The following is a 21,675-nucleotide window of genomic DNA, read 5'->3' as shown; positions in this document are numbered from 1 at the left end:
CGATGAATTATATGTGCCCGTTTATGGCTTCTATCCTCCCAGTACAGAGAACTCCAACCTCTCCTTTCAACAAAACAAACATAGAAACGGACAAAGAGCCCTTTGGAAAGAAAAATACGAAACACAAGACTCCTATCAAGACGACAATCAAACAGAATTCCTGTGTTAAATAGTTCTCCAAGCAAAAAAAAACAACAACCAATGTTCAATGGTTTTGCGTGTGCGTGTGTGTGTGTGTATGCGCGTGCGCGTCCGTGTGTTTGCGCATGGCGTGTGTGTGATGGTGACTGGACCATAAAACAAGCCAGGCCAGAACAGGGAAGTGCTGCACAGACTCCTTCTAACCAAACCCCTGTACCACCCTCACAACCGCAGACGTCCTTCTATGACTCTGCTCACATGGACGTCTAACAGCCAGGCCCTGAGGACAGCACAAAACAAAATCAGGAAGGGGGAAAAAAAACAAAACAAAACAAAAAAAACAGATTTAAGACTTGAGTCATCGAAGTAATACAATAGTAATCATTAAAGCACACAGTTCGGGTGGAAATCACACCCAAAGGTGTCGTGTTCTTTCTCCAGAAGCCCAAGGCTGGGTTTGGAGGGTGGAGGCGGGGGGGGGGGCACTAACGGCGGCTATCAGAGCAGGCGGAGCCAGCGGAAGACCTGGGGGACCAGGCAGACGATGTTGAAGCCCACCGTGCCGTAGACGATGTAACGGTACGGCAGCTCCACCTCCATGTGCTGCCGCGCCTTGCGCACGTCGTGGCTGGGCACTCCGGTGAGACGGCACACCAGCGGGATGGTCAGGGCCTTCATCACGGCTCGCGTGAGGAGGAGCACCGCCATGCCCACGACGAACCTCAGCAGGCACAGCCCCCCCAGGCCCGCGCTGAGGGCCGGCACGGCCAGGGGCAGCTGGGACAGGGGCGGGTCGGGGACCAGGCCCAGCCGGTTGTTGAGGTGGAAGCCCAGGGCGATGCCGGCCCCGGAGCCCAGGATCTGGGCGGTGTCCCCCCGGGAGGTGCTCCAGGTGTCCAGGGTGAAGGAGAAGAGGCCCATGGCCAGGTGCAGGGAGGTGATGATGAGGGGGGCGTACTGGCAGGTCTGGTTGAAGTTGTCGATCACCTCCAGAGCCGGCTGGAACACCACCAGGATCAGGATGCTGTAGAGGATGCCGGCGATGATGTCCTGCCAAAGACAAAAAATATGTTTTTTTATTTAAAAAAGAAAGCTTTACTTTTCAACTAACGAAAAATAGTGTCCTTTTGATGGCCTGATATGATGTTTAAATCCATGCCACCAGGCAGCTGACAAAGAGATACACTTCTAAGTTTTAGAAACGGCTGCATTTATTCAAAATAAAATTAACTCACCGATCAATTTCCATATAATGCCTATAAGGCCAATAGGTGAGAATTAGCCTCTCTGGCTAACTGGTGCATTTACAGAGATGTTATTAATGAGCATTGACCTTGTCAAATAATAATAGTACACTTAAGACCAGTTTATAGGACAGCAAAAGAGCAATGCTGAGACTGATGACATACAATGGATATCGCTTGTCGCAGTGACATTTGACATTATACTTTAAGTGTATTTATAGGTACATTTATACCTTTTTCGGAGGACAATCAATCTGCGTTTGGGCGACAATAGAACGTTTCAGTCAAGCGAAACTCATTTCTGTACATGCGCCAGAGTCATTTGTTTGGATGTAGATTACATCAAAATGCTTTACTAATCTTCACCATCTACTCTGGTCACATGGCTAATCTCCACAGAAAATAAAGGCAACCCAAATTCCTTGCTGAAGAATTGCAATGACACAGAGACGCACCTATGTAAAGTACATACAGAACAGAACAGTGAACAATAGTATCTTGCAGTAAAAACATAAACTACATTAAGTTCTGAATGATACTGTGCAGCATTGTCTCCCATACACTATGGTACTGACTCTAGGTATGTGTCAGTGAAATGAACAACAGACATTCCTCCGTTATCAAGGTATCCGTATGGGCACAACAGGATATACCTGCATGTCGACATTGCTGTAAACTGGGAATTAGACCAGTGAACATGGCTGACCGTGTGACAGAGGGGGAGATGTGTCTTCACCGAATTCCCCACGCTCAGGCTAAATGAATTCTCTTCTCATAACAGTTTTGAATTTTGAATATGCCGAAAGGCACATAATGAGTCATCAGGAAATGTACAGGTAATTAAAAAAACATGGCAATATCAAAACAAACTCACTTAATAGCCATTACAGTTTTTTTATGAGGCTAGCTGTGCTCACCCCAGGCTGAAATTAGCAGACAAACAATCTGCTCTTGCTTGTTTTGCCTCATACTTTTGAGTTAACACCTGGGCATTGTGGGCCAGGACTATGCCCACTCTTGCCCTTAGCTGATGATCTGTATTCTCCAGAGAGCCCTGCTGAAGTCACCTTAAACACAGCTGCTCGTGACACACCAGCTAGTTGAGCTTTTTTGGTCACTGAACCTCCTGCCAAATGCTACCCCACAATCCCCTGCCTTTCAATGCTACTGAGGCCTCCTCTTACAACTACAGGCAAGCAGGAGTGCTCAGCATTTCTATACATGACTCATGATGTTATTTTCTAAAATAATGGATGCACCCTCAGAAATAAATGTAAAAGTGCCTAAAAAGGTACCCTACAGTATATGTAGATAAAATTGTACCCCAAACTAGCAATATATAATTAATTCATTTGTACCTTTTTGAATTTGACACAGAAATGCATCTAGCAGTGCTGTTCCCTGCCCACATATACACAGAAATGCATCTAGCAGTGCTGTTCAGTGCCCAACTATAGACAGAAATGCATCTAGCAGTGCTGTTCAGTGCCCAACTATAGACAGAAATGCATCTAGCAGTGCTGTTCAGTGCCCAACTATAGACAGAAATGCATCTAGCAGTGCTGTTCAGTGCCCATATATAGACAGAAATGCATCTAGCAGTGCTGTTCAGTGCCCATAAATAGACAGAAATGCATCTAGCAGTGCTGTTCAGTGCCTACATACAGACAGAAATGCATCTAGCAGTGCTGTTCAGTGCCCATATATAGACAGAAATGCATCTAGCAGTGCTGTTCAGTGCCCATATATAGACAGAAATGCATCTAGCAGTGCTGTTCAGTGCCCACATACAGACAGAAATGCATCTAGCAGTGCTGTTCAGTGGGCATATATAGACAGAAATGCATCTAGCAGTGCTGTTAAGTGCCCATATATAGACAGAAATGCATCTAGCAGTGCTGTTCACTGGGATTCACATCTGCCGTACTTCAAAGGCTGGAGCCACACATGCTGACAGTTAGGCCAGATGCACACGAGAAGCAGCTGCCCAACTGCCGAGAGCAAGATTAAACAGTGTCTCTGAATCTGATTCATGACTGAGACCACAATACGTTTCCAATCAACTGCAGTAAAGCAAATCAACATATTATCTCCCGCAGGACTGCCCAACCCTGTTATCATGGAGGTTTTTCCTTTCAACCGTAATTCAGCACGCCCGATTCTACCAAATAGCAGCACAACGAGATCTACAACTGTTGAATGAGGGGTGCTATAGGGTTGGAGTGAAAACCTACAGGACGGCAGATCTCCAGGAACAGGGTTAGCCAGCCTGGACCGAGTGCAAATCCTTTCCTTTATTCTACTTCACTGTTAAGACACTGCTCAACAAAGGCCTGTTAAAACCGTGGACACACACAAAGGCTCCTGGGTGAAAATGAGTGGAAAAGAAGCTTGGTCAGGAACGCAGAGAGATGAAGAGACCAAACCTCAGGCCTCGTCCCTGCCAGCGACTGCGCTCTGCTCCGTGTGGAGCTAACCGGAGCGGAACGAGCCCACAGCCGCGGACACGCGACTCCAGACCGAAACCGCGGAGCGTTCGGGCGGGGCGCTTCTCCACTGACCACCGGGACAGGGATGAAGCACTTCCCCGTCTGCCAGCACCTTCTAACACCTAGTAACAGAGTGTCTCAATATCTCCATTCAGGGGTGTGGTGTTTGTGGGGGGGAAAGGGTCTTGTTTGAACAGATAGTTTTGCACACAGGTCTGCGAGAGAACCCTGCACTGCAAAAAACTAAAAAAAAGGCTGTCTCAACAAGAGTTTTAGTCTTGTAATGAGGCTTAAAATCTTATTTTTTTTCTCAAAATTGAGAAATAGATTAACTTGCTTTAAGTTACTGTGCTCAACAACTGGAATTTTCTTTTCTTTTTTTTGCACAAAAGTTATATAAATAAGACTGAATACAATACTTTTTTAGTCTTATTTTGGGGGTTTTTGCAGTGCGCTGACAGCGGTGGAGATAGCGTGTCCCTGTGTGGGGCGGGCGGGGGAGGGTCCTGAAGGAGCTGCCGGCGGTGAAAACAGGCAGGGTGGGGGGACGGGGGGTGAAACTGCAACATCGAGGAGAAACTGAGGAGAAATGTGGAACTGAAAAACAGGCTTTAATGACGACACCGAGACAAAGCGACCGTGCGCTCCTGGGGGGGGGGGGGGCGGGTTACCGTTTGAGAAGCGGAGCTGCTTGGTTTCTCAGGGAGCCGCTCCCTCTCCCCCTAGCTCTGCGTTCCTCCACACTGTCAAGGGCATCTCGCCGCTCCTCACCGTGCACGACACAGCTGCGGGCCCTCGGCCAGGGAGCCACAAATCACCCCCCACCCCACCCCACCCACGATTCTGTCAACAGTCACTTTCACACAGGCAAGGTACCCTGCAGCGGACTTTATAACTGCTATAACTGCCAGGCTTGCCACTCCCTTACCAACCCGAATCAATCAGCATGTAACAACTGGCTTGGCTGACATCCTCTGATATGAGGCCTGCTTCCAATGAACCCTTTAAGGCAGAGGTTCCAGAAAATGTTTCAGCCTGTAGACCAGCAACCAAGGATCAGGGGTGGCCACACATCATCAGGTCAACAACAGTGCAGGGGACCGGAGGCCATGTTACTAGGACCGGTGTTTGGTGTAAGGTGTAAGATCACAAATGTGTGATTAGAATGTTCTTAACTCAACGTTCTTTTTGCTGATGTAATCAGTACTGGTAACTGTAGTCAGTGGAGTTCTAGAACTCCGACTTGGACACTAGAACACTGACTTGGAATTTAGAATATTTAGAATATTCCAAAAACCCCACTCTTCAAAGGGTTAAAGTGCACTCAGCACAGCGCCAGGGTAATCCTGAACAGATGCGATACATATCCTATAGTTTCTGGCCGCAGGGAACTGTCAGAGCATTACTGCGGAGAGCAACATCCTCTCAAATCCGCAGCCTCATGACCAATTGCTTTAATATTATCTGTGGAAACGGAGCAGCGATTGCATGCTTCTTACAAATGCTGTCATTTATTTGTAAAAAAATAAAATAAAATGAAGGCAATTTCTCTGGTACACCACAGAATGGCCCCTTATCACATAGCAGCCAATATGCAGCAAGTGCATCATCACAGATTCTAACTTCATTTGATGGGGGGAAAAAGATACCAGTTGGCAGGTCTTCAGCCCCACAAACAGTGTTTGTAAAGCATTTATACTGCAGCACTATATTTAGCCCAGATGGGAATCCATTAAATTCCAACTGTATACAAGCACGCCATGCTCTGTACTGACTCCAAGTCCAGACCCAACACACAGCAAAATGCGACTGTCCATGTCTCTATGCACACAGGCTTGAGAGTGAACCCTTTCTACTTTTCTTCTCTCAAGCAGAAAATGTTAGCTTGGTTTAAGTTTGCTTGAGGTGAGATTTGGTTGAGAAATGTTCTTATTTTGTTGTCAAATCTTGAAATGAGTCAAACTGTCTTACCTCATTGGCAATATTCTTGCCTTATTTAGCAAGAACGTAGACTAAAAGAAATACGAAGTAAATAAAATACTTTAAATACTATTTTCTGTCTGTTTTGCAGTGCAGTAATTGAGTTTGTGGTAATTTCGAGGCAAAGTTTACAAGATACGAGCACTCTCACTGAACCTTGCTTCCCTGATACCTGAGTAATGGGGAGGGGGGGATTTCCCTACATTTAACTCTAATACCTTGGTTACAGCTGGATACACATTCACCATTCACCGAACAAGCAACACATTAAGCTGGATACTCGCCTTGTCTTCTTACAGTAGCCTGTTGAATACTAAAAGCAACAGTAAACAGCCCAGTTGGACTGAGAAAGGTGCTGGAACCTCATTTATTTTTTAGTCCGAGGGTGTGTTATCATGGTGCTGCTCAGGCAAGTTCAGTTGTTAATTAAGATCAATGCATTACGTCACACTTTAATTTTAGCATCTTATCCAGAGCTACTTACACAAAGTGCATTTTTTACACACAATCCTTTTTACTGAAGCAATTCAGGTTAAGCACCTTGCTCAAGGGTACAAGATCAGCTGGAAATCGAACAACCTTTGACTTACAAACCCAATTCAAAACTGCAATAGGTGCTACATAATGAAACGTATGTCTTCTCTTGTCAAACATTCTTAAACAATCATTATTAAACCACGAATGAAATTACCGTAATAAAGTCATGTTTACTTCAAAGGGGTTTAGGCAACGCAAGGCAGACCCAAAATGACCCCAAATTTGTGGGAGAATGAAGACTCATGGGCATAAACACACACACAGGATGTGCATGACAGCAAGACAGTGCTGTTAGTTAAAGCAGCCCTGTGTGCAGACCATATGCCTGTGTGTGTGTGTGTGTGTGTGTGTGCTTGTGTGGGTGTGTGTTTGGGGGAGGGGAGTCCATGTGCTTACTTTGCACGTGCTTGCGCTTGAACCTGCATGTGCATTGCTGCTGTGTATCCTTGCAAAAAAAAAAAAAAAAAACATGCAAATTAAAGAAAAAAAGAGAGAGATAAAGAAAAACTGGTTCTCCAGGCTTGGGGCTGTACACTATGTTTGGATTTCAGAGGTGTGAGAACCCAGGAGTACTTCACTGTTTGGCGAGAGTTTCCGCGAATGGCACAGGGCACGAATCCGAGACACACAGACCACTGCCTCTGCCAGGCCGTCACTCTCCACAACTACATCCCACTGTACTCAGTCACTGCCCCCTGTCCTCAGGCCCCAGTCCACACGCCCTGCGCTGGGAGACTTTGGATCTCACTCCTAACCCCTTTAACTGGGTTAAGGTTGAGAGTCCTGAATCCTGAGGTGAGACTTTCTGTGTGTGCGTGTGTGTGTGTGTGTGTGTCTGTGCTTGTATGTGTGCGTGTCTGTATCAGTATATACTGAATGTGCGTGTGTCTACGCATGCGTGTGCGTGTATATGAGTGTGTGTGTGTGTGTGTGTGTGTGTGTGTGTGAGAGAGAGAGAGAGCGAGAGACAGAGTGTGCGGGAGAGTATGCGTGTGCGTACATGCGTGTGTGTGTGTGTGTGTGTGTGTGTGTGTGAGAGAGAGAGAGAGAGCGAGAGACAGAGTGTGCGGGAGAGTATGCGTGTGCGTGCATGCGTGTGTGTGTGTGTGTGTGTGTGTGTGTGAGATAGAGAGAGAGAGTGTGGGGGAGAGTATGCGTGTGGGTGCATGTATGGTAATGTACACCTGCAATCACTGACCTACCAAACCACTTGGCCATGCTGACACACCACTCCGTCCGTATCAGATCAGATCACACCCAGACCTTTTATTTATTAACCAGTGGGACCGAGTGTCATGTGCTCTGCTCAGCAACTCTCAAACACTGCAATAATGCCTGGCTTCAAAGCACGTGCTAGACACACAAGGCCTACTCAATGCCCCTTTGAACTATAGGCTCTGAGATAGCCCTCAAATGATATGTTTACTTCCATTTTAATTTCATGCTAAATAGGCCACATTTCCCTAAGCACGTCCTGTCATTAAAAAAAATAAATAGAAAAACAAACACAGACTTATTACTGTACCGCAAAGCTATTATTGCAGGGAAGACTCTTCGCACTTGCACATGGGTCAACTGAATGAAATTGACCTTTTATTTTATTTACATAGTTGCAATTATAGGCCCATACTTCTCCACTTGCAGTAAACTTGTGGTTTACTGCAGTTTCAGCTTTCGGCTGGTACAGCTTGCGACAAACGGAACGCCCGCCCCCCTCCTCTCCACCACACAAACCTTCGCTCTGTCTAGCCAGCCTGCGCTCTGTGTCGCCCACAGCACAAGCCTTTCTAAATTACTGCAATGAAGCCAAAGCCATCACTTCACACTGGCGTAAAGACCGCACAAAATGGCTGTTATCAGTACAGGCTCAGCTTTTATGGTTTAATGATAAAATAAACATTAGCTCTACAGAGGTTATGTTTTTACTGCAGCTGCCATATTGTGCACCATTTTGTTTGTCGATCAGTTTCATGATCTGGCCACCTAGTCATTTAGAAGCATAAACACGTCCCTATGGCAGCAGATTATTGCCTAACCGGATCTATTATCTGCCTTCATTAGTACAAAGACAACGTGTTCCTATTTTTCAATGCTAAAGAATGACCAAAACAATGTACTGGATCAAAGCCTTAAAAACAGGGTTAGGCACTACCTGTCACAGACGAGCGTTGTTTTACGTAGCGCATATTAAGTTTGCTAGAAAACTCCACAACCAAACTTTGAGAAAGTCGGTTACACGGAAATGAAGATTACGAGCAAACACCTTAGCGATGAACGGCATAACCGTCTAAAGCACAGAGCGAAGGAGCCGTGCTGTTTCTGTTTCAGGGAGCAGAAAGAGTGCTACAAAAACCAAAACATGAGTCAGTTTCTACAAGTGTCGTATTTCTATTACCCTTTCCCGAAAAAAAAAAAGACTGAAATATTGCCAACAAGGTGAGACTCTTCGCCTAATTTGTCAAAGTAGTAAGACAAGTTGACTCATCACGTAAAACAAGCTAATATGTTCTATTTCCGAGAAATACGATTTTAGGTCTCATTACAAGACTAAAACACTTGTTAAGACAGACGTTTTGCAGTGTAGTGGGAAAGGGAAGCATGGAGAACAGAGTTGCACAGAGGCCCGTCTCTCACACAAACAACATTAACCGCCAATAGGGCTCCCATTAACGGCTTATTAGCTGGACAAGCAAGGCTCCACTTCTTCTATCACGGGGGCAAGTCTGCAGTGAAGCAGAAGAAACTTCAGCAGAATAAGGCATAGACAAACAGGTGGTGTTGTGAGGGCCATTTCAGGGGTATTGGGTGCTGCAAAGGAGGCCTTCCAGATGGTAAAATCAAAATGTGAATGGCTGTTAGCGGAGGTGCCCAAAGTAAACAGAACACTATCTATCAGTCTGTGCTCTTGTTTGATACTGACCTGCAGAGCCAAGTAACTGCTCATTAAAACTGGAAAAAACACTGTACAATCACTGTTACACAACAACAATTTCCATTGTATCGAAATCCCATCTTAGTCACATACTTAGCCTGTGACCTCAGGGTGGGAGTACCAGAATTGAGATGTAGCAAAACTGAAATGATCTCGGATGTAGAAAGAAGTGTGCCCGTCTCAGCCAGTGAAGTCACTCTCTCTGAGACTAGACTCTGCGGTCACAGGCAGCTCCACACGGCCCTGTCGGTGCAGACGGCTCACCCTGGCACCGCTCTACAATGTTGCATACGTTTATGTAACATCATCCTGAGGAGATGTGAGGGGGGAGCTGGGAGGGGGTAGGGAGGAGCTGGGGAGGAGAATCGGGAATGGAGTGTTTGGAGTAGGAAGGAAGGAGTTTAGGGAGAGTGGGGATGGTAGAGTGAGGAGGAGAGAGGGGGAGTGGGGAGTTTGGGTGGGGGGGGTGAGAGAGCGTTTGGAGTGGAAAGGAAGGAGTGAAGGGGGGGTGGGGTTGTTGGGAGGGGGTAGGGAGGGGGTTGAGTGCAGGTCCTCTGGTCAGGGCTGGATGCTGCAGCTGCACTAACTCAGCGGGCAGGAAGCAGCCATCGCTGCAGCCAGCCCTCACTCCTGAGGGTCACAGCTGGAGGACCCTGGAGGCTCGGCGGTTTCCGAGCAGGCAGAAGCGGGCTGGAGCAGATAAGGGCCCGTGGCGTCACGCTCGGCCCGGGCCAGCCCGCGGTCGATAGCGGGAGCCAGGGGGGAGGGGGGGGATGTGAAGCGCGCGGGGCGAGCGACCGGGACCGGGGCACGAGCAGCGCAGGTCACTGAGGTCACCGGCCCTGCTGATTCAGCAGCGGCTGGGGATCAGCCGTATTGAGCGAGTGCTCTGCACGCTGCGCTGTGGGTCAACGCGCCTCAGCCACATTCACACACCTACCCAATGAGCTCATCCAACATGACCATAGCAGCCAGACAACCCCCAGGGGAATAACAGAGCTCCACCCTGGACGTCTGGGAACCTGGCTGACACAGTGTCAGCCATAAGTACAAGTTACAGCACACACAATTCAGTACAAGTTATTGTGTATAGAATACTATGCAGGATTTTTTTTTATTATTATTATTTTTTTAACCTTGCTGGGGTCCTGTGTTTACATCAAAGATGTCTCAACTCACCTTAAACCCTGTCGACTTACCTATTTTTTTTAATAATATGTTAAAGGTAATTCAGCCATTTTAACTATCCTTGTACTTTTGACTATATGTTTGCAATGGCTCTTGGTAAAATTGTGCAGCCTGAAATTAATTTTTAACTTCGAAATTTCAATAAGAAGTGTAGCACGGCAGGTTCTGCAAGTGAGGGTAATTTCTCTTCACCGCCCATCAAAAGCATATCAAAAGGTTTTGAAATGCCTGTTCAATGTTCACCATTGACTTTAGTGCCACTGTCAACAAATAACCACTCAGTTAAATAATCTGTTTGTTTGTCCTGTACAGCCAAAGAGAAAATAAGAGAATAAGAAAAAAAGCTAGCATGCTAAATATTAGAGCACCATGCCCAAAATATACACTGGACTAACACTGTTGATAATCTTCTTCCATTTAACCTTTAGGCTAAACAGCCAGAATTAAGTTAATGCTTCAGGACATTCCCACAGGTTCAAAGGCAAAGGTGGTTTTTCTGAAATTTGGGTATGACTTCATTGTGTCACCACAGGCTGCAGGCCAGTTCTTGCGCAAGCGACAAAACTGCTTAGTCAGCGACAGAGCATTTTAATGCTAATTGTATATAGCACCAGTACTTCACATGCAAGGTCCTGTGCTGTTAACAGCCTTGCTGGACAGAAGTAACGATACTGAATTAACTGAATTTACCAGCTGGACAGGTTTACAAGCACAGTGGGTTTATGGGCCCCAGAGATAAAGGAAGTGCTTTATGCCTTTACAGCACTAGTGGTCAACGGGTGGCACGGTGTGGTAGATCATGCAGATAATCAAATCCCTCAAATCCAGATCCAGCCCTGATTTTCTTTTCTCCAGGTTAATTAACTGAACAATTTGTGCTACTGATTGGCCTCCAGACTGACTGACTGGCTCCTAGGTAAAGAGAGGGTGTTAAACCAACAGTTTTTTGAGTGACAGCGGTTTTAAGACATTCCAACAGTGGCAGGGCATAATTACTGGAAGACTTGAGCAGCCTGTCGGCCCAGATTCCCCCAAATCTGTAACTGTGGGTTCAGTTGCAGTGCACTCAATTACGAGTTCCTGTATTATGGAAATACAGGTATCCATTCAAATTTAAGGGCTGCAATGCTGAACCTCATTACACCGACAAGCTCTTTCAGTAGTGCTGTCACATCAGGGTATATTTGGGAAATTTCATCCTTAAAGAACGAAAATGTACCTCCGCTCTACCCTTTTGCGCTATAATCCCACTGCAAATTTAACTTGAAATCTTCTTTCCTCTAAGCTTCCTTTTATGGAATAAGCTCACGGAGGCGGCGACTTACAGTAACAAACACAAAGGGCTGTTTGACTGCTGCACTGTGGGGGAGCTCGTCTTGGTTCACATGAAACTGTCTGCGCTGTGACTCCAGGCCGCTAGCAATCAGCTCCTATTGTTGTTCATTTCAATGTGGCGTCATTTCTAAAAAAAACATTACTGTACCTCAACAAGGCAGGAGGCTATTGATCCGACTTGCTTTTCAGCAGGCACGGCCAAAACGTTCCCCAAGAGCCAGTAGTTTACCAGGTTTTCCAGCCATTTAACTCAGTTTAGACACTTACATGAAAAGGGGCACATCAGGGCTGGTGAAATGAGGTTAAGGCAAATATCCTATAATTGACTGTTGGCAGGGCCAGACACACAGGTCGGCAGCAGAAACTGAGTTTAGCCTGAGAGGGATAAACACTCTACTCCCCTTCTCACTGCAAATTCTACCTGAACAGAGCAGGGCTCTATGCTAATGATTATTCTCCCAGTTAGCGCACATCCATTTTCAGGAGCAAATGCTCCTGAAATGGGAGCCCTTTCGAGCCCTGCAGAGCATGAGCAAAGGCAAGCTTCTACTCTGTAAGTGTTCAGAGGAGCCCACCCAGTCTGTCAGGTGATCGGGCTGTGTTTACTTGCCCCACAAACGCACACGCCGAGGACAGCGAGGGGCAGTGTGGGGGTGTGTCTGTGTTGCACTTGTACCAAGAAATGTTCTGCAACAGCTCCACAAGCGAGAGTGAGAGCAACAGTGGCTGGCTGAAAGTCAAGCCACATCCGTATGGCAAACAAGCCACGTATCCGTCCATGTATTCAAAAGTCACAATGTGAAATGATATTCAACGTTTCATACTCAGGTCATTTGAAGTCTACAAAACTCGAAGAAATTACGTAATTAAGTCATTTAATCAGACATTTCTCTCATTGCTTCATTTTTCAGGCTGGTCAGTTTTCACACTTACGGTGTAAAATCATTAATCAGATCACTACTGATAATGGAAAGAAATCGCGATCTAGAACACTGACTTGAAGAAAAAGAAAACATTCCAAAAAGCCCACTCTTCAGATGGTTAATTCTGTAGTGTTCACTGTCCTGAGTTCAGAGGGAAACAGTGATGCGTGCCTGTTGGGGAGTTCTGACTGGAACACCGTTAGAGAGGCTCCAGCCAGCTCTGAGTGCTGACAGGCATGTCATCACTGGACCACCAGCACAGCTCGAGGCTCCAAATCAGACCCCTATCCTAGCCCTCCCAGACCGCCCATACTGGCCTCATTTCATTAGCCACCGTCCCAACTGCCAGGAAGGCTCTGGTCAGGTGGGGAACGCTGGACCCATTACTCCTACCAGCCCCTGTGGCTGCTCACTGGCTACAGTCCAATCCGCCTTTAAGAAGAAGCCACTCTGGTCTTCAGAGGCCACATATTTGCCTCAATTAAGCCCTGTAATTTGACAGCGATGGACAACGTGAGCCCTACCCCCGCTCCCCAGACTGAGAAAGAGCTTATTTAAAATGGTGGACGGGGTTGCCCTCTACTCCCTCGGTCTCCAGGGCGACGCTGGGATCTCAGCCCCGGGTGTGGAGGGTTAATGAGGGTGGAGGAGACGCTGACTCACCAGGATGGAGTGCATGCCCATGTAGATCCGGCTCAGGCAGACCAGGAGGCACCAGCTGAAGGACAGCACCAGGCCCAGCGAGAAGGGGTACTGTGTAGAGAAAAGAGAGAGGATGGAGGGACAGGGCAGAGAGAACAGATGGAGAGAGGGAAATGTGGTTACTTGGCTACGGTTCTGCTGCTGGCAAATTACGTGGACCACAGAGCACAGCTAATATGTATTTTGCTAGCCTCATATGTGTCCCACACAGCTGCAAGTTTGGTCATTCATCTTCTGCCAGCAACCACTGCACCGCTGAACTGTGCTCATATTCCAGTCAGGGATTTCTGTATTACTGTGAAGGATTACTAATGTCACGGATTTCTGTATGCTCTATGGATTTATATGCGTGCTGGAGATTCTCTGTCTGGTAGATAAATGGCACGCCTAGATGGTGCTGAATAGGCAGTTCTCAGCCGACTATATTTTTATATTCTTAGGGTGTACAATTAGATAAACGTTTAGGATGAACCTTCAAAGGGCATGTGCAAACAGGTGTTCAAAAATATGATTTGATTTAACACAACATGCATAGTTATGCACAGTGTGGCTCTGTTTCACACACACTCTCTCTCTCTCTCTCTCACTGACACACTCACTGTATGAAAGGAGTATTAACTACAACATAAAAACCTGGTAAAGATGTTAAATGAATTTGCTGCAAACATCATTTGCTTCACAGCGTTTCATGGAACACATAAGAGACTGCTTGTTAGCTATAAGTAGCTACATACTCTGTGCCAGTATTCAATATACAAACCAGGGATTGTCTGCCATTAGCACCCATGCCATAGACATGAAGCAACCACTGTCACAGATTTTTTATTTTATTTTGTCACTACAACGCAGAGATAAATGCCTCGTGGTTGGAGTTTCTGTTCCCTGTTCCCTGGAGACCACAAGCCCCGAGTTAATCCTAAATCCCAGATAAAAAGCCCTGTATACTCCTCTGCCCTCCCCTTAGCAGGACTGCGCATGCTCCCTGGTGTTGCTTTCTTCCTGAGCTGCAGTGACAGATGGAAATGTGTTAGTGGGGGGTACAAAACCAGCTAACCCTCTCAAAGGTAGTCCCTCCTCACCCTGCCATCTGCACTGACCAGCCCGTGATTTCCTCTTTTACGCAATCATTCGCACTGGTCCATTCACAGACATACGCGTTAAACCTGCTCAATCAACCATCCACACTGGCGTCCATTCACAGAGATGCACGTCAAACCTGCTCGGTCAACCATCCACACCAGACACTAAATCCAGACATCTTCACCGGATTCTACCCACATCCATCCACACTGACCCTGTGACCCCTCCATCCAAACCATCCACCAATCACAGCCAAGATTGAGGACCTCTCCCTGAGCGGGACTGAGGCCAGGGGCCAGTGCATGGGGGTTGTGTGAGGGGGAGGGTCTCCTGGGAACCTGCTGTAGCTTCCCACTCACACCCACTGATCATTTAGGTCAGATCCAGTCAACCAAGGGTGAGTGATTACACTGTTTAATGAGGACAGTGCCCTGAACATCCTCGCTGGGGTACAGAGAGAGGAGGTGTCTTTTACAACCCAATGTCTTTCCCCATGGCCTCCATATGAAAGGGGTTGAACAGCCATAAAACACTGTGGCTCAGGATATAAGGACACACTTGTCTCTCAGGCTTCCCAGAAACAAAAGAAGAGTTTCTGCAGCTTTCTGGTACCCTGTGGAAAAACTTTAATGAGGTTAGTCAGGCTAAAGTGCATTCTGACTACAGACACACAAATTCAGACTCCTACTCAACGTGGCGTCTTTTTCCTTCTGGACCAGACAGAGGCCAGCTTGGCCCAGGCCAGTGATTGGGCGAGTGGGACGCAAAGCACCATGACTGCTGATGTTTGCCAGCTGTCTGAAAGCCTTTTGTTCCGCTCTTTTCGCTATGGCTTCAGTGTTGGGAGTTTAGCTCCAATTTCTTTTCACCAGTCCCTTTGACCCTCCATCTCCCTGGGAGTGTTCCCCCCACCTCTTGACGGAGACACCCTGCGTCTCAGAGACTGCATTCTACCAAACATTCAGCGTGATTCAGCATCTACAGCTGAGATAAACCAAGAGGAATACACCAGCGATCTGTCTACCGCTAGATGTAGCTTTGGCGAGCGCCCAAGACCGTTGTTCGTGTTTCTGTTCTAAAACAATTTCACGGACGAGCGCTTTCTTCGACTGCAGAGCTGGTTTCCGTGCCCTGTGCCGGTCCCAGGCGCTGTGGCCTCAATCTAGGCAGGCCAGTGGGGTCAAAGGTTTACCCTGGAGCGGCGGGGGGAAAACACGCGGGGGAGGCTGCATTGTGCTCGTGGATTAGAACACAGCGAGCTCGCAGGGAAAAGCAGGGCAGCCTGTTAGCCTACAGTCAGCCGCGTCAAACCCTTATTTGGTTATTGTCAGTGGGGAACAGGGGTGGGCGGGAAACGCCTATTCAGTATCGCACTTTCGACATAACCGTCTCCTTACTCATCTCAACAGGAACTCATCTACGGAAACACCTTAGCTATCTGCGAGCATCCTCACAGAGGGCTGCAGGCTAATTTGGCAGGCTTCCCGCGCTAAAGAGCTACGCTGTGGTCACTGCATCCAACCTCCAGCGGCCTTTTAGGAGACCGCGGTTTGCTTGCAGCTTCATGCCGAGCGGGATTAGGACCGGCTCTGCAAAGCCGTTGGTAAAAATGCAGTCCAGCAGGGATAGGCACTTGGCCCAGGGCCAGCTTGTGTTTCCTGAAGAGATCGTGAACTTGGTTAATGAGCGCTCACGCAGTGGCTCCGGAACTCTCACCTCCCGGGGCTATCGCAGGGTGGTGAAGTCAGTCCATTGGGGACACGAGATGAGGGGAGAGGTGTCGAGCACAAGTAACTCAGTCAACCTCACCTGAACTAATACGCCGCCCTTTGCAAACTCACCCAGAAAGAATACAAGTGAAAAGGTATGAGCGGAAGAGTGAGAAGATTCAACAAACAAGTTCAGAATGAAACATGACTGCGTCATAAAAGGGTTGTGTGAACTGGAAGAAAAGAGAAAGAAGGGCCCTGTCCTTTCCAAACACACAGGAGGCAAAGCACTATTCTCATTTATGTGGGAGACGGTTACAGTGCCTGAACTTGGGGACACATCCTTGTGGGGACCCTGACATTCTACACTTCAGTAGAGGTCTAGCAATGAGTGGATTCTGCTGTTCACACATTTCTTTTGACAGCAAAGTAATTGTGAAATGTTTCAGTAAGTGGCCCACTGGGAGTAGGCTTCCCTTGAACATTAGCTGACAGAAAGGGATTGTGCAAGATTTCCAAGACCAAGAATAGTGGGACACATATTTTCATGAAACCCACAGAAGTTTGCTGCCACTGTGCTTTTGAGCAGAATTCAGTGACGAGAAAATGCTGCAGAGCATCTCCAGGATATTCTGTCTCAAGTTACTTGACATCAATAAAACAAAGAAAAACAGCCATTGTCAGCTTAACTGTACGTCCATATCAATTTCCAGGTTGATGACGATGGAATAAAAATGAAAACACACTGAACCTATTCAAAAGAAATGTGTCATTAAATTATTCAAGAGAAAAGTGGCGGACACCACCTTATGTTTTCACCTAAGAGCAGCTGTTTCTTTGTGCCTGGTTTGAACAGGACCAGCATAAGCGTTTCATACACTGTCCCAATGAACAACTAAAAACAATGGGGGCTAATACAGGTTAAGGGCATTAAAGTTAGAAGGCTGTGTAAATCTCGAAGGTTCTTGACTGTGTACAGAGGTGATAACATCAGTGGTGGTAAACGCTATCAGCCGTCACCTTTCAGTCACCTTGCCGTAATCAAAACGTCACAGCTGAGCACCTCTTTCCATCAAAGGCCTGTGACGGCCGCCCTAGTCCAAGAGTAATGGGGGGGGATCATTTTCACTGCCAGCCCCAAATCCCTGCACCCTTCAAACAACCTGCAAGAGGACGAGGACCCAGGCAGAATGGAAGGCTCCATTAGCAACATGCTTTTTTTGTTACATCTGTCCAAAAACAGTAGGAAAAGCAAACATGCTGATTACAAACCAAAACTGCAATAAATTAAAGGCTGAATTATGGGCCCAATTGTAATAACTGTGGTTTCAATGGGCTTCCCATGGTATAATGTCCACAAACTATTTGAAACATGGCCTACTCCTCTCAATTCCCTGCATAAACATCTGTGTTCAGTTACAGTACAAAGCAGGTGGGAGCGGGGGGGCTTTCAGCCTGCCATGGACCCGAAATTCCTGCACAGGCCTGTCACTGCTGTGGAATTCCTGTTTCCGGAGAGACGCAGTACAGGAACCAAACGACAAAATAAACAAGCCAAGGGGACTGCGGGAGGGTAAGACAATGAAGGTTTGACAAGGGAAGAGCGGGGTGTGTTTCCTTTTTCTCAGGCTACATTGTACCCCAGTAATCTTGGCTACAGGGGTCTTATAGGGGGCTACTCAAATGTATAACACTGCCGCCTTCCAGGTCACCTAGGTCAGTCTTTATTGCCAAAGCATTAAAGAGGGCATCGGTCACACAGAAACGTGTGCAAGTAATGAAAGGGAGTTTATCAGGACAAACTTACCCAGCAAACAGGCTAATTAGTCTAATCTCTTTCACTGAGTCCACACTTCACTGCACAATCGAAAGGGCCTGAGATACGATCGGACATGCCGAGGGCATCGCATGCACACAAGTATCCCTGGTAACCAAGCAGCACAGCCTAGACACACGACTGAAGTGATCTTTTAAAAATAATTTACTCAGAAATATGACATAAGCAGACAGAACCGGGGACTGGACGATCTCCAACTTTACAGCAACCCTGGACGTTCTTCCGTTCCCCTTTATTACATCATTTGGCACACAGAGTGGATCCACTTCTCATAAAATGACGACAGTGGTCGAGACATTGCCTCAGCAGAGATGATTCTGGAAAGTACTTCCTGCTGGTCAGTACCCACAGACAGCTCAGAGGAAAAAGGGAACTTTCTGTAAAAAGTGGTTCCTGTACTTCTGTTGTCACACTCGAAGGGTGTCAACACAAAGGCGCAATTAAGCCTCATCAGGCCCCAGTTCAGGCTGATATAATAACTACCCAAACAACCACCAGGAAATCCACCCTAGCCTATTCTGAAAGGATAATGAGGTACTTGAATGAAGAGTTTAAAAGCAGGGGGTAGAGATTTGCTTATCTCACATGTGTCAGGTGGCTAAAATTACAATGATGACATGCCTTTTTCTCAAAAGTTAAGTCCCTTATTTTTAATTGATCAAAAGTCAAGGCAGAGTATTGTGCATTAGGTTGTTGTAGCTTAAACTCACTGCGTTCTGGACGCCAAGTTAGCTCACCATGTTCCGAACAGTGCAACTTTCTTGATAAATAACAAAGAAATGACTTTCCAATGAAGCTCCACTGTGACATTGTGGTGGGAAGCTAAGAGACTGAGAGCCGGGCAGGGTGTTCGGACCATCGTGAGCTAAGTGAACACAGGGATGTTGTGCAGTTATTTGTCGTTTTCTCTATAATTATTGGTCCAATTCACATCAATCAAAGGGTTTTAGTGTCTGAGATAGTCAATAAGCAACCATAGTCACCAGCCACATTTCTCAGGAGAACAACTACCATTGAACAGATGTAAACTACTGGTGGAAGCAGCTTACACTATTCCAAAGGCAGCTCTCACTATATTCTGTTTATTTCACAACCTAACCTACTGGGACAGATTCCCACATCACTTGCACTCTGGTGGCAGGTGCAGTGATTGCCCTGTCTTCTGGATATCCAAATGAGGCACACTGCGCAAGTAATGCTTAGATACTATGCCCTTAGGCGCTTTCTGTGCCACAGGACAGTGTGCCTGTGTGCCTGTGTGTGTGTGTGTGTGTTTGTTTGTTCCAGAAAGGTACTGGAAAACGTTTTCTACTGGCTGAAAAAAGATGGAGTATTCGAGTATAAATTTTTGCTTTGCCTGCTTTGTGTTCAGTTCAGTGCTCTATTTAATATCACATTATAAGCAAATAAAAGGATTCAGCTCTGAAAGCTGAAATGTGTTTGGAATGACTCATTGACAAATTGCATGGACATATTAACACTTAAATGTGGAATATATATATATATATATATATATATATATATATATATATATATATATATATATATATATCAGTACTAAACTAAACCTGCAATCAATTTGTTTCACAAGTTTAAACTATAATCCAATATACAATTTAGTCAAGCATTTGCCAGTAGTTAGTGGCTTTTCTTTAGTTTAAAAACGTGATAACTTTACCTCCCATCGAGTGTAAGTAAGTAGTAATATCTCAAACGGTATAGCAGTGCCTGACATGGCGTGCGTTGAGGGCATGCTATACTCCGAGTTGTAGAACATCTCCACTTTGACCACGGGCGGCGAGGCCGGACGAGACCACCGGATGACGTCTTTGGTGCACTGGCCCAGGTACATGACCCAAACCCAGACGATAATCAGCCTCCGACCCACAAAGGTGTCAACATTCCAAATTATGAAAGGGAAAAAAGTGATGTAGAAGAGTTCATTCCCCAGTTCGGTTCCGAAAGAGAACAGGTAATACAAAAACTTATTCTCGATTAAGAATGCCTGCCCAATATCACCAGTCAGTGAGTTCTTGCGCGTGGGTTTTACTGTGTTCCCGTATTTGGAATCCTCGTTCCGACTCTCGGTATCCTTATCTGAAATGCGGTCCAGACCGCAGCCGTTACTTGGGTTTTCTGACTGGGATGCACCGGTGATACCAGAATGGAAAGAGTTCGCGGTGTATCCTCCAGTCTCGCCGCCAGCTCCGATAGTCAGACCTGTTCCGTTCGGCATGCCGTTTTTACAGCCATCCTGCTCCACACGGGTGCCCGTCGTGGTGGGTTTTCTTTGCCGGTGTCCGTCGGTAACTTTATCTTTACCAGCGTAAATGTCATGATTGTCACTTTCACCCTGGCAGCGCTTAATGCCGGTTCCGTTGTAAAGCTGTTCCTGTTCAGACTTACTTTCTTTTGAAATCCCAGAAAATGTCCCATTCACACCGCAAATCTTCTGAAACCTCGCTACATGATGTGGGTCTTGCAGATTTTTGCAGAGCTGCGTAAAGCTTGATTTCACATTACTTGCCATATTTATTAGACCCATGTTAAAGTATTAAAACACGATCGCAGTGCCTCGTCGAACACAAGTTGAGCTCACTTAGCTAACGAGCAAGGGTTCTCAAACTAGCTACGATGTGCAAGCTAGCTACCTCTAACGCGGGCTGAGCTTAGTTTACTGCAAAATAGTTTGCACTGAAAATAACAAGAAAAAAATATATAACTCAGATCACCCAATCCATTCACCGTACAAATATCAATGAAGTAATTTCCATATGCAGAATCCAGTATAACTTCAGTTTTAAAAATCGGAGATCAAGGCTTGTACTCCGTCGCTTCGCACTCTGCTATTTCTTTCACTAATATCCGGTAAGTTAACTGACAGCTCCGCGACCGCGAGGAAAGCAGACGGGGACGCGCACGTATAGCCGACGAACGGACGATCAGAATACCCGCTCGGAATTGAACTACTGCGCTTGCGCTTAATCGATTTCAATGTCAACCCCATGTGTGTCAACCACGCGCGCACTCGCCGCACTGATTCCGATTTGAGCTCATTTGTGTGCACTATCACACGTGGTAAATTCACAGAACTGAAGCCAATATTAGGCTCCTCCAGATGTTCATATTACAAACCACAACAACAGTGTTCTAAAACTGTGTGCTTAATAGTGTATGCGACAAAAGAAGGAAAAAAAGATCAAACAAAAAGAAAACAAGTCTATAGACACAAGCACACAAGATGACAAAGGAGCACATTTGAGCAAAATCTAAAAAAGTAGTGAAATAATTAATTTTCCATCTTAATTAATGCAAAGGATTAAGTCAAAGTCAAACATGCCACATGGTATAGTATTTATGTTAATAATGACACCAAGATATTGTTTTAACAATTTATGGTTAACTGTTGGTCTTGAAAGTAGAGGTGGGTAGACCTAAAGTGGAGTGAAAATTGACACTTTGTCCCTAATTTTCTAGATGATGGTTTGTGTTTCTTTTTCCTTCAAAGTATACCAATGGCTATGCTCCAAGCTTACATTATGGGTGTCAAATGTGAGAGAGATCTAAGAGGTCAAGGG

The 21,675-nt window shown here is 46.2% G+C and overlaps 1 protein-coding gene across 1 annotated transcript; it reads right to left on the bottom strand.

Moving 5' to 3' along the window:
• Window positions 1-319: 319 nt before the first annotated feature.
• On the bottom strand, window positions 320-20,948 carry sgpp1b (sphingosine-1-phosphate phosphatase 1b). Its single transcript, XM_061216966.1, has 3 exons — window positions 19,776-20,948; window positions 13,433-13,522; window positions 320-1,191 (listed from the first exon to the last, which is right to left on the bottom strand). The coding sequence occupies exons 1-3, from the start codon at window positions 20,640-20,642 to the stop codon at window positions 640-642; spliced, it is 1,509 nt and encodes a 502-aa protein (XP_061072950.1). The 5' UTR covers window positions 20,643-20,948; the 3' UTR covers window positions 320-639.
• Between the last annotated feature and the right edge of the window lie 727 nt (window positions 20,949-21,675).

Source organism: Conger conger, chromosome 1 (genome assembly GCF_963514075.1).
Source record: "Conger conger chromosome 1, fConCon1.1, whole genome shotgun sequence".
Taxonomy (NCBI): domain Eukaryota; kingdom Metazoa; phylum Chordata; class Actinopteri; order Anguilliformes; family Congridae; genus Conger; species Conger conger.
The sequence above is the reverse complement of the archived record's forward strand: the minus strand, read 5'-3'. Positions and strand labels throughout refer to the sequence as shown.